Source organism: Haplochromis burtoni, unplaced genomic scaffold, assembly GCF_018398535.1.
Source record: "Haplochromis burtoni strain Fernald_Lab_line unplaced genomic scaffold, NCSU_Asbu1 Contig_287, whole genome shotgun sequence".
NCBI classification, from domain to species: domain Eukaryota; kingdom Metazoa; phylum Chordata; class Actinopteri; order Cichliformes; family Cichlidae; genus Haplochromis; species Haplochromis burtoni.
In genome coordinates, this window is record NW_024582648.1 from 82,507 (window position 1) to 95,764 (window position 13,258).

Below are 13,258 nucleotides of genomic sequence, written 5' to 3' on the forward strand. Positions count from 1 at the left end.
ATATGTATTAAATATGGATTATTTTAGCCCTTAATTGGACTACCTTTCTTTTAATAAGGCTTATTGTTGTTGTTTAATATGAAGCATAAGATTCCCCCCATGCATCACAGTTAATCTAACCCCAGACGCTTTGCTTTGAAAGAAATAAACAGAGGAATTTCCCATTAAGAGATGACATAAGCAGGCCACTATTGCAACTCTATCACTGAAGTAATTTCATGTCTCTTGCCTCCTATTTCACAGACGGAGGAACAAGAATAGAATAAGGCTTTATGGGAGGGACCGAAGTTTTGTGAGTAGAACAGGTTTTTGTGCACCTGCTGTGACCTGTTTGTCCAGCTCACAAACACACAGGGTGGAGGTGGACGGTGTGCTATGGTCGACCCTTATGAAAACAGAACTGGATTAATGGTCTTCAGCTGTGAGGCTGTTCGAGGCCCCAACGCTATCTAAGTAAGTTTAATATTGGTAGGGGGACTGTCGGTGAATAATTTAATAATAGTTTAATAATGTTTATTTACAGTATAATTTATTTAAATTATTAGCTTCCCTCGGTTATTAGTTCGCACTCACATGTATATTTAAAACACCCTTATCCCGAACAAGTCCAGCCGGTTATCCTGAGCTGTGGGGCTTTGGTGTGGGCTGTAACACGAAGCTAGCTTCCCAGAGCTGCGCGGTGGTGACGGAGCTGCGTTCACCTCAGCTCACCTGCTGCTTTTAAAAATCCAAAACAACCCAGTCGGGAACGACTTTTTATTTTAGTATCACTGGTATTATTTGACTGGAGGTACCTTACAACGACGGTAAGTGACGTTAGCCGAGCTCCGAGCGCTTTGTAGCTGAATTTAAAAAAGGAGATGTGCTAGCTTGTGGCATCGCGGTGGTGGAGGCGCCGCGGAGGGAGGAAGGTCCGTGTTTAACCGGCAATAACGCTGTTATTCTGCAATAGTAATAGTTTATGTGTCTGTGTGTGTTATAGGCAAGCATGAAAATATTTAGATTAAGCCATATTTCGCGAGGGTTTAGATACATAATAAGCATGGTTATGAACATGTGCGTCTTTAAGGAAATTCATCCTCAAAAACTAGTTATTCTGCGTGGTTTCTCGTCTTTGCAGGTTGTAGAAAATGCACCATCACTGGAGCTACACATCCGCGTCTTGGCCTATTAATAACATTCCCCTAAGGAGGACAAATGAGGCTGCTGTGATCTTTTTGTAAGGGTGCCAATGTCACACTAGAGATTTGCAGATCACGGTAAGAAAACTGCGATTTATTGGGACATTAAAGATAAAGCAGATGAGGTCATTCTCCAGCGCCACAGCAACACTAGCGGTCCATAAAGGTATATTTTAGTGATTTATTTGTGTTTTAGTGTGGATAATAGTAGCATGTGTGTGGCTTACTATCCCAGACAAGGAACAAGTGGGACAGTGAATATGGATATCCTGCATTAGGTCCTCAAAGATAAAGATACAGTACGTAGAAGTCATGCACAACGCTGCTCCAGAAATCGTGGCCGGATACCCGAGTGGAAGCGTGGTGGATAAAGATGCCAATCCAGAGACAACCTTGGGGAGCGCTTACTCTCCAGTGGACTACATGAGCATCACCAGCTTCCCCAGGTTGCCAGAAGATGACGTGTCTGGGGAAAATACCCTGAAATCCCGCAAGGATGATGACAACGTCCTGAGTGAGCAAGATACAGGTCAGACAGAAGTTATCAAAGAAAATCGTTTATCTCACACACAGTCATGGTTACAAGGGAGCTTTTTTTGTGATTTACTGACTAATAGCATTTGGTATGGTGGTGCTGTGTCTCAGACCCAGATCTGTTTCTGAAGTCGGCTCGCCTCCAGCGCCTCCCCTCCTCGGCTTCAGACCTAGCTAGCCATGATGCTGTGTCGCTGCAGGAGACCAACAGAGACCCTTTTACAGAAGAATGTGCCTGCCAGCGAGATGGCTTGACAGTCATCATCACGGCCTGTCTCACCTTTGCTACAGGAGTCACTGTGGCTCTCATCATGCAGATCTACTTTGGAGACCCACAGGTAGGGTTGCATGTCATTTTTCTGTAGTCGTGTTGCAATGCTGTTGCTTCACTCAAATAAGTATGGGTTATTATAGGATTATGGGTGACTCCACATGCTTCTTAGCCTCCTTACATGCAAGCCTCTGTCATTCTGAATGTTTTTTAACTGCCTCTCTCCCTTTCTGCTTTGTCTACTGCAAGGTCTTTAACCAAGGAGCAGTGGTGACAGATGTGGCCCAGTGTACATCTCTGGGCTTTGACGTTCTTGAAAAGCAGGGCTCCAGCGTTGACGCCGCCATCACCGCTGCTCTCTGTTTGGGAATTGTGCACCCTCACACGTCTGGTATTGGAGGGTGAGTTATAGGAACAGATCAATCTCTGCTAAGCAGAACCACCATTAAGTATGAATTTGAAGACCACTTTTTGCTCTTTTGATAATCAGTGGAGGCGTTATGTTGGTGCACGACATCCGTAAGAATGAGACAAGGGTCATTGACTTCAGAGAGACAGCACCATCGGCAATCGACGAGAAGATGCTGCTGACAGACCTTCAAGATAATGTAAGGAATTACTCTGGAGGACTCTTTATTATACCTATATGGGGTTGCTCAGAGAGCCTTGTCACTCTTTTGATTATTTATGCACTGTTTACTTTGCATTGGCATTTCAGAATGGCTTGCTGGTAGGAGTTCCTGGCATGCTCAGTGGGCTGCATCAGGCACACCAGCTCTATGGCAGGTAAACAGCATATCATGCAGTCCTTTCTTCTTATGCCATAAATAGTTGCGGCTTTCTGGATTATCTGCATTCCTTTCTTCTTGGTTATTGTTTAATTCACTTTGTTTGTGACACTCCTCAATGAAACAAATCATTTTCTTTCATTGTTCTTTTAAGGCAAGAATAGCAAAAACTGATATTTTGAGCTGTTGACAATGACTGTGCTTCTCTCATTGTTCAGAACTTAAGCAGTGACTCATTGTGAATGTACACCAGCTGTGTTTAAAGAAAAGCCAGTAGCTTATTTTTGTCAGATTGTTAAGCCGCAGTTACTCTAATGCTGTGTAATTATCCTGATCCAGAGGCCTCGGCTGTTAAGAGCTAACCTGTTTGATCCATTTAGGGAGAAAATGTGGCTTCTCAATTTGGCAAAATATACTCTTTGAAAATGAGGAGTGTCTGTATGAAACATATCATATTTGTAAAAGAAGGCAGACTTGTATGACCTTTGATTTCAACAGGATCCCCTGGAAAGATGTCGTTGCCATGGCAGCAGATGTGGCCAGAAATGGATTTAACGTTACTCATGACTTTGGTAAGTATAGGGTAATATATAGAACAAATTGCTTGGTGTGAAATCAGTGGGGGTGTTTGTTTTTTATCTCATCTGCCTCCCTTTTGTTCTCTCCACAGCTGAAGCTTTGGCAAATGTTAAGAGCCAAAACATGTCGGCTGCATTTCGGGATTTATTCCTACCCAAAGACCAGGTTCCCCTCACCGGACAGTTCACCAGACGCCTCGATTTAGCAGCTGTTCTCGATGCTGTCGCTGTTAAAGGGATATCAGAGTTCTATAGTGGAAATGTGGCTCAGAAAATGGCATCTGCAGTAAGGATAAACATTTTTTTCACCAAGCTACAGATGTGATTATGTAAGTGGTCATGAATCCTGCATAGTCTCAGTGGCGAGTCGTTTTCCCTCTCCTATGCTAAGTCACTGTTATACTTGCCCTCTTGTTCCCTGTACGACTCGGGGAAATAAAGCTTCAGAGAAATTCAACTTCACTGTGACTCTCGACTACCTATCTTCAGATTAAAATAAACACATTTTATAAACTAGAAGTATTGCTTCTTTTTGGAAGTACTTTCATGTCTACAAAATTAAAACATATAAGAAAAAGCTTACATAAATACAAAAATATTTAGTGCAGTATTCAATATTCATAGCAGTTCATGAGATAGCCATGACCTCTAATCTACTTCTTCCTGTTCCTGGGCAATAATTTCTATTACTTTTAGGCCCCTGAACATAATTTTTCATTAGTCTTGTCTCATATGTCGTCCTGAAACGTGTCCATCACTGTTGGGTGTAACAGTTTTCAGTAAAGGTCTAGGTTCAGTAATAACATTACAGTTATTTGTACAGTTAGTCCAGTAATTACTTACAGGTATCGCTGCGCTAATAACTGTAAGTAATTACAAAAAATATATGCCTTTTTCTTCCTGTACACTTGCGCTGCAATCAGCTGATTTCAGTTTGTCAGAAGGGCAATGATGGAGCGGTCTCCACTCTTTGAGGAGTGGAGATGTTGAGACGACTTTTATCTTTACTGCACGTTTTTTTCTGAGAAGAGCAAAATGCAAACCACAGCATTTGCTCTTTGCAAGCATCTGGTAGGTAGTAATAGGTGTGTCCTCATTAATAATAACTAGAAAGCAATGCAACAAGTAGTGTAACAAATTACTTTCTCCGGTGAGTAACTGTGTGAGTAAAATACTGCATTACATTTCAGTAAAATAATGAACATTGTGTAAAAGAGTACTTTTTGGTGTGTGTAAATCTACACAAAATCAACATGAACTGGATTAGACATTTTAAAGAACTTGTTTAGAGCTGGGGATTAAAAACTAGTGGATTAGGTTTAACAAAAATAAGATGCAACAGTTGCTACTTCTTTCACAGCGCAGATTTCTTGGTTGCCAAGGTGACCCATCCCCACTTTGTCTGGACAATATAAGTGATGTCATGATTCAGGTCAACAAAGATGGATGATGACAGAAATTGCTTTTTTGTGATTGTTTCACATTTTGCTCTGAGACTGGGCTAAAAATTACAGATCTCACAACAGAAAATCATTACACGCAATTATTGTGACAGTGACTGGTGTAGATTTAATGATATTCCAAGCAGCACTAGCTTAATAAAATAATTCATTGCAATGAAATTTGAATAAGAGTTCTTTAATTAAGCATAAGTTGTTGGGGTTTTTTTTGTTTGTTTTTTTAACATGTGGGGTAGCAGGCATCACAGCAGGTTATACCAGACCTGATATTTTCAGTCTTCAAATGTTTGTTTGTTTTTTTTACTTTTTTCTGTAAACAAAATCATAAATTACACAATCTTAAATTAATCCTGAGATTCTAAATAATAGGGCTGTGCGATATTACCAAATATAAGATATTTCTCATCCCATATATAATTTATAGATAGTTATAAATATTAATATTTAATGTAGTAATATATATATATATATATATAGTATAAATATATATATTAATATTATATATATTTATATATATATATATAATATATATCATATATTATTCAATATCCATATAAGACATTATCGCTCCGATAACGATATATATAAATATAAAAAAAAGTGCTTTTTCTGTCAATTCTGTGAATCTCTGGCAAATCGACTTATGTGAAGTGTTTTCAGCTGGGCGTCGAGTGTTTTGACCGATGCATGAAGTGATATATTTTTAGACATAAGTTGTAACAGCTACCATTTTCTTTGTGAGTATTTATTACATGGCGTGCTGCAGAGGAAAGCCTGTTCTAACATTTGAGTCTAGGGTTTATTTTGAGCACCTGATGCCTCTTTTTTGTTTCTCATCCGTAAACTCTCTCCATTCTCTTTCATGTGATTCTTGCATAGGTGGTTGACGAGGTTTGTCGTGTTTGAGTCCGTGTTGGGATCGGTTTGTGGCATAATTTGCATAGTTTTCTGGTCCGTGTCAGACTTTTCATAACTAAACCATGTCCATGCTACAGAGGTAGCCTCTTGTTTAGGAATAACGTCCTCGATTTGTTTTGACTGATCTCTCTGTTTGGAGCTATCTGGTTCTGCCTCATCTTCACGGGCTATGCTGGTATTAACAGTGTATTTTGCGACAACATGAAACAACGATAGCGTATAATTTCAAAAGATAGATGTTTTCATTTCGTCATCCAATATATTTCTTCATATCGCACAGCCCTACTAAATAAGCATAAGAGTAAGGTAAATGAAATGTTCCTGACTCTTAAAATGTCCAGTTAGTAACAGTAACACACAGGATAAAGAATACTCGCCTCTAAATTTCAGTTTATCCTTTCATTTTTTAATAGGTGAAAGCGAGAGGCGGAGTGCTCACAGAGGATGACATTCGAAACTACAGCTCAATCATACAGAAGCCAGCAGAAATCACCTATCAGGGTAAATACCAGTTCAGCTATTTTCAAGAACACAGCACTGATCTGAAGCCGTTCTGTGAACACAGCCTGTCCTTCCAGTATTTATTTAGTAACAGCCAGTTACATTTGAAGTTGACAAGGTTAAAGGGTTAAAGCTGGGTTGGGCAACATGTTTTTGGTATCATCAGACCGAAATCCGTAACAGCCTTTCAGCATATTGTTATTTAACCGATCTGTAAATGAACTGCACCGCCTCCGGGCTTCAGGCTCTGTTTTGCAGCTAGATAAAATCCAGCCCCTGACCAGACTTTGGCCTGTTTTTTGATCAGATCAGGTGTATAGAGTGAAGAAGTCCATGGCAGAAATGAGAGTTGGTGCCCTTGGCGAACACATTAAGGATTTATACCTATTCTGTCTAATGATCTGTTGGTGTTTCTGAAGGACACCACGTGATGGCAGCCCCAGCCCCACATGCAGGCGTTGCTTTGATCACTGCACTCAACATCCTTGAAGGGTACAACATCACCAGCCAGATGCCGAGGACCACTACCTACCACTGGATTGCAGAGGTAATGCAAAGCAGTTTAGCACAACTTACAAAGCCTATTAAATGTGTGTAAAGTAAATTAATTGACAGGATTAAAAAAATATGTTAATTATGCGTTAATCTTCCAGGCTGTGAAAATATCTCTGGGCCTTGCTAGTAAGCTGGGAGATCCCATGTATGACTCCACCGTTCCAGAGATTGTTGATAAGATGCTGAGGTAGATATCAGCTCCCACTGCCTTTTATATTTTATAAATACAGCCTAATTAAGTAAGATATTTTATTTGAACCCTGCCCTTTCTTTTGCAACCTTCAAGTAAATCCCAGGCTTCCCAACTTCGCGAGATGATCAGTGACTCTCAGGCATTCCCTGTCCAGCATTACACAACAACCTTTACCTTGGAGGATGGTGCAGCAGCGGCCCAGGTCATGGTCATGGGCCCAGACGACCTCATTGTGTCTGTAATGAGGTATGCAACCCTTTAAAAGGACTGTAGGGGATTTAAACAATCCCAAAGATGTTTAAGAGTTGATTAAAATTCATGAATAATACAAGTTAAGACTTTTTTTCCTCACTTCTGCTTGTTTTAGCTCGCTAAACAAGCCCTTTGGCAGTGGGATTGTGACTCCTTCAGGAATCCTTTTGAATAGCCAGATTCTGGACTTCTCATGGACTAATAAAACACAGAGCTCATCACCCAACCCAGTAACTGCGACTTTTTTCTTTCAGTGTTAACGGATTTGTTCTTAACACATTTGCAGCATTTCTTATGGATTTTGTTTTCTTTTGGTTGGCTGTAGCATAACAACCTCCACCCTGGGAAAAGACCCATGTCCTTCTTGATGCCCACAGCAGTGAGGCCAGCCGTGGGGTTATGTGGCACATATGTGGCCGTTGGATCATCCAATGGAGAGAAGGCTCTCAGCGGCATAACACAGGTTGCTTGATTTCTGGAGGAATTTGTAACATTCATAGTTATTCTTATAAATGTGGAAATACACGTTGACCGAAGTTTACTTTGATGTTATTCTGATCCTTCGTAGGTGCTGATGAATGTTTTGTCTTCACGTAAAAACATGAGTGACAGTTTAGCATATGGAAGACTCCACCCACAGCTGCAGCCCAACACCCTCCTAGTGGACTGTGAGTTTTTCTTACTGATAACCTCTTTTATCAGGTTTGATCCAAGCATAACAGTGTTGGCTCACCATTACTGCTATGACATGCAGTATACACCATGCAGAGAGTCCTTGCCCTTGCACCTCTATGGCGTTATTTTTGTTCCACTCTTCTGAGCGCACGCAAAAAAAATTTGAGCGCACGTAAAAAAAAGTTTGCAGGTGCAAGTGTTGCATTTTGAGGAGAAATTTATTTTGAGTGAAGAAAAGCTGAATTTGAGTGAACAAAATTCATTGCTGCTTGCAAAAGATGTATTTCTGTGTTTGCTATTATCCACACACACACAATAGCAGCCACTCTCGCTCAGTTTTTGCATTTGCGCTTGCTCGCAATGTGTTGCTCGCGCTCTCAACATTTCTGCCCGTGCGCGCTCAACTCTTTCTGTACACCGTTATATTTGTGCCACAAAACCAGCCAATCACAGACTTGGATGCTAAAAAATAAACTTATATTTTGAGAGCACTTGTGCAAATATGTGATGCCTTGATAAATCGAGCAGGTATTTGAAGTTTACACAGCACCATTCTCGCATGAAAGTATCTTAAAAGTTTATTTTGTGACCCAGACAGAGTAATATTTCAAACTCTGCCACTCTGTGTTCCTCCGCCACTGCCTCGTTTCAGTTTTGGACGAAATGGATTCTGGGATATTACATTTCGTCATTTCGAGCTGATTGGAGACCAGAACAGCCAATCAGATTTTTTTGCATCCAAGTCTGTGATTGGCTGGTTTTGTGGCACAAATATAACGGTGTACAGAAAGAGTTGAGCGCGAGCAAAACATTGCGAGCAAGCGCAAATGCAAAAACTGAGCGAGAGGGGCTGCTACTGTGTGTGTGTGTGTGGATAATAGCAAACACTGAAATACATTTTTTGCACGCAGCAATGAATTTTGTTCACTCTAATTCAGCTTTTCTTCACTCAAAATAAATTTCTCCTCAAAATACAACACTTGCACCTGCAAACTTTTTTTTTACGTGCGCTCAGAATAGTGGCACAAAAATAACGCCATACACCTCTGCTTACATTGTCTTTAGGTTGTGTTTTCTGTGTACACTATGCAAAGTAGAGGAGGAGCAGGAAAAGCAGCAGATACTTCTGCTGTAATGGGAAGCAGATGCTGAGGTTTAGTGTTTCCATGGAACAGCGAAGTGTCTTGATTAAAAGATCAGTCTTCTGTAGTTTTAATAGGATGTAGCATAAATGGACTGGAGTGGTACTTATATAGCACTTCTCTGACTGAGCACTCAAAGTGGTTTTTACTACAAGCCTAATTCTTTCAGTCACACACACATTCACACAGCGCTTCCATTCTATACCTTAAAGCACTATGTCTTACATTCGCACACACCCTCACACTCAGACTGATCCATCGAGAGCAGCTTGGCCGATGATCAAACCACCAACCTTCCAATCAGTGGACGACCTGAGCCACACCCACCCCCTAAATCTTAAGGTCATATGTGGAAATCCCATGAGAATTTTGTTTATGAATAATAATATAGAATCAGTAGCCAATTCATTAGTTATACATAGACTAACCGATATTGGACTACAGAAGAAAAGCATTGCCTGCTCTGATGGGTCTTGATTTGCGCTGCAGCATTTAGATTCATACTTTGGCAACATGAAGACATGGATCCAGCCTGACTTTCCTCAACAGTTCAGGCTGTTGCTGGTGGTGTAATGATGGGGATGATATTTTCTTGCCACACTTTGGGCCACTTAGTAAGAATTAAGCCTCATTTAAATGTCACAGCTTAACTGAGTATTGTTGGTAACTGTTATGACCAAAGTGTACACACTTTCTGATGGCTGCTAACTGAAGCCAGCCATTGATCTGGCTAATAATGAACCCACAGTTAACGTGTCCACGTAATCTAGCAACTTGGTGCACGGGCTCTTAAAAAAGAATGAAGCTTGGCAGTTTGATATCTATTATTGCCTGGGAAAATTGTGAGGATGAATACTGTGTTACAAAAAAAATTATCTGGTTTATACACTTTAATTCTTGTCCTCTGGCTCCATTTTTATAGCAAGAGGGACAAACTACTAACTGAAAGCTTCTAGATACATCTACAGCATTTGGCCCCAATCAGTTCACTAAAGAACAAAAGAAAAATGTGACCAGCTAATCTAGGTAGCCTGAATCTATTGGTATTAATTCAAAGGGATCCTAATGTAGAATCACGAATTATCATCTTGGTTGAATTAATAATAACGGATTGGATTTATATAGCGCTTTTCAAGGCACCCAAAGGGCTTTACAATGCCACTATTCATTCACTCTCACATTCACACACTGGTGGAAGCAGCTACGGTTGTAGCCACAGCTGCCCTGGGGCAGACTGACAGAAGCGAGGCTGCCATATTGCGCCAGCCTCCTGGCCAACACCAGTAGGCGGTAGGGTAAAGTGTCTTGCCCAAGGACACAACGACCAGGACAGAGAGCCCGGGGATCGAACCGGCAACCTTCCGGTTACAGATACGGTTCCCAACCCCCTGAGCCATGGTCGCACATGGATCAGGGGCAATAGTCCATCTCTCACCTACCAGAGCTTATTGAATGGTATATGAGCAGCAGAGTGATGATCATTGGCTCAATCAGAGCCTCTGCTAACTTCTCACTTGTCTTAATCTTGCCCTTGAATCCATTCATAAGTCAAAAGCCAAAAAACACGTGCTTGGTTACAAACATAATATACTAGGTCCTTGTAGAATTAGAGTTTAACCTAATTGTGATCCCACAGCTACTGTTTTTATTAGCTCAACATTATGTTAGTACCGTCTTCTGTCTCACACTTTCTCTTTCTCTCTTGCAGCCAAGTTTTTAGAAGAGGATGTGGAGGGGCTGGAAGCTAAAGGTCACAAAGTTCAGAAAAGAGATATTTTGTCATTGGTGGAGGGCACACGGAGAACTAATGACCTCATCATTGGAGTGAAGGACCCCCGTAGTGCAGATGCCTCTGCCCTTACTATGTCCAATATGCCTTAGTGCATCCGTCCAATCTTACAAACATATAATGCCAAGATAGTAAGACTTACTCTGTATGATGCCTAAAGAGGGAGTAAGAAGGCTGCTGATCAGATAAAAGTAGATAGGCAAAAGATTCTGAAAGGGATCCTCTGATACTAATTTGTTTTGCTCACAAGAATACTAAACTGGTCACCATCTTGCATATCAATCACTCTGCCACATCCTCACATAACGTCCAGTCACAGTGTACATAGTGTTGAAAATGTGTGTTCAGTACCTTTACCCTTAGTGGCATCAGTCTGCAGCCTGCATTATGCAGAGCAGGGTAAAGAAATGTTAGGTGTGCTCATTAATTATTATCCAACACACTCGAGGTCGGTGATGAAAACAGTAATTTTTAAAGGTTAGAAATTATTGGGAGTAGCAGCTAGTTGAGACCTGAGTGAGCGGTTTTATATAAATTAATGAAAGAAATGATGCCACACCATTTAAACGACACATGCATGGTGCAAAGTGCATATGAGCCATCGGATTGCTTTTCATCTTTTGCACTACATTTCACCATTAAACCAGATTGCGCGTGAGATCAAGTGGAGTGGTGAAAGTGATTAAGACGTGTATTGTCACGCATGAACAAGACTGTCCTGAACTGAAACACAGAGGCTAAAGCTTTTACTTTCCTGCTCGTTATATGGTGTGTAACTGTGATTTGATGTTGTTTGGTACAGCTGCTGCAGCTTTAACTGTTGCAAACAATCAGTGGCTCTCTGGACCATTTTTAAGACTAGCATTATATGTTGTACACAAATGTGATGAGACCGTCCTATCTCAATCGATTTCCTTCATCAAGTGGATTTGATTCAGTTCAAAGGGTTTTAAATATCAGTAGAGTGAACGTATTTAAATACATAATTTAAGAAATTTGAGTTGTTGCATGATTTTGTTCTCACTTTGAACCTGTGAAGGCTTTTTTTTTTCTAGAGCTGGGTGCACTTGTTCGTAAATTTGGATTGATCAAATTCTTTAGAGATGGAATGAATGTAATGACTATTTTTATATGAACATTTGTTGTGCTGTACACATTATTTTTACTGTTGGAGCAATACATTCACTCGGCACATATTTAGGAAGGGATGTTCTGTTTACTTTTTGCCTACTTTTGTTGTTATATTAGCCAGAATATTTGAGGAGCCAGCAACTTTTGTAAAGCATTGCACTTGTACACAAAATGGGTTTGATCTTTGCGTCCACAACGGCCAGTAATCAAATTGGGGTTTTCACCTTGTTTTCTCCCTCACCAGTGCAATATGACTGTTGATGCTTGTTTCCTGTACTGTAGAGTGCCATGCCTTAAGGCACACATTTGCACAGTCTGATGTTGCACCTGTCTGGTTTTTTGTTTGTTTGTTTTTTTATGTTTGCATTTGTTGCTGATTTTAACAAAAATCGGCACTGTTCAGACCCAACAAATAAAAAGCTTGCACACATCCTAAACAGTAATGATTGTTTATCTGTTTTTTGAGTCTTCATACACTGAGCAAAACATTTGATCCACCACCTATTTCCACCAGATTTTCTTGTAATTTTTACAAATTGGTCTTGAGCAGTAGCTCTCCAGGCTTTTTGAAGACTTTTCAAAGTGTTTCTCTGGACGTTACCACTCATTTTCATTCCTATCTGTTTAACTGAGGAATCTGTTTTTGTCAGTTAAACCATTTGACACTGACCTCTCAATCATTCAAACAACAAAAACCTTAGCAAAGGATTTTTAATTGTATCTTTACATGACTATGACAAATGCAAAATATAGAAGTTTAATTGGCATAAAATTTTCTTTTAACATTTAACAAGGTGATTCCCAAAGTGCTGAAAATTTTGGTTATCTTGGTCCTGTGTGCAATGTGTCCCTAAAAACAATTTGAGTAAACTGGATAAGTGGAGGACAGAAGAAGTGCCAGGCTGAGAAAACTACCAGATAAAGATTACCTTTAACAAAAAGAAAAAAAATCCCTGCAGTTAATACATCTACTGAAGCCTGATCGCAAATGATCTTAGTGGAAGGCTGTCATCAAGGAATCATTGAGAAGGGAAATGGGGAGAAAATGCTGAGGGATGTCAAATTATGCAAGACCTGAACTGAAAATCAGTGGCAAAGAGTTATATGGATGCATGAAAGCAAACATTTTCCAAGCAAAGTATAAAGAAATGAGGGGTGGGTCAAGGCTTTTGTACTGTACTGTACTGTACTATATTTGACCAAAAACTGAAGGAATAAGGTAGACCCTGGTAGACCAGGGTTGGTTGTCACATGCTTTTCTCTTGCACAAACTGCTCTTTCAGTACTCCT

The 13,258-nt window shown here is 40.3% G+C and overlaps 1 protein-coding gene across 5 annotated transcripts; it reads left to right on the plus strand.

The window, feature by feature from the left end:
* Positions 1-12,411, plus strand: LOC102300061 (glutathione hydrolase 7). 5 transcript variants are annotated; one of them, XM_005940245.3, is made up of 17 exons: positions 1-453; positions 1,121-1,347; positions 1,460-1,710; positions 1,827-2,053; positions 2,236-2,387; positions 2,477-2,594; positions 2,705-2,772; positions 3,273-3,346; positions 3,445-3,638; positions 6,144-6,231; positions 6,651-6,778; positions 6,885-6,973; positions 7,073-7,225; positions 7,347-7,461; positions 7,557-7,694; positions 7,800-7,899; positions 10,757-12,411. In XM_005940245.3, the coding sequence occupies exons 3-17, from the start codon at positions 1,494-1,496 to the stop codon at positions 10,927-10,929; spliced, it is 2,034 nt and encodes a 677-aa protein (XP_005940307.1). In that variant the 5' UTR covers positions 1-453; positions 1,121-1,347; positions 1,460-1,493; the 3' UTR covers positions 10,930-12,411. The 5 variants fall into 5 exon arrangements, with proteins under 5 accessions (XP_005940307.1, XP_005940305.1, XP_005940309.1 ...); XM_005940247.3 differs by lacking the exon at positions 1-453 and adding an exon at positions 495-806 and having other exon boundaries at positions 1,121-1,259; XM_005940246.3 differs by lacking the exon at positions 1-453 and adding an exon at positions 496-806 and having other exon boundaries at positions 1,121-1,259; positions 1,417-1,710.
* Positions 12,412-13,258: the final 847 nt, after the last annotated feature.

Excerpts from the sequence above, each read along its gene's own strand:
- LOC102300061 (XM_005940243.3), top strand. The coding sequence starts at position 1,494 with ATGCACAACGCTGCTCCAGAAATCGTGGCCGGATACCCGAGTGGAAGC. Across the intron at positions 2,054-2,235 it reads TCTACTTTGGAGACCCACAG|GTCTTTAACCAAGGAGCAGT; the intron begins GTAGGGTTGCAT and ends GTCTACTGCAAG. Across the intron at positions 7,226-7,346 it reads CTCATTGTGTCTGTAATGAG|CTCGCTAAACAAGCCCTTTG; the intron begins GTATGCAACCCT and ends TGCTTGTTTTAG.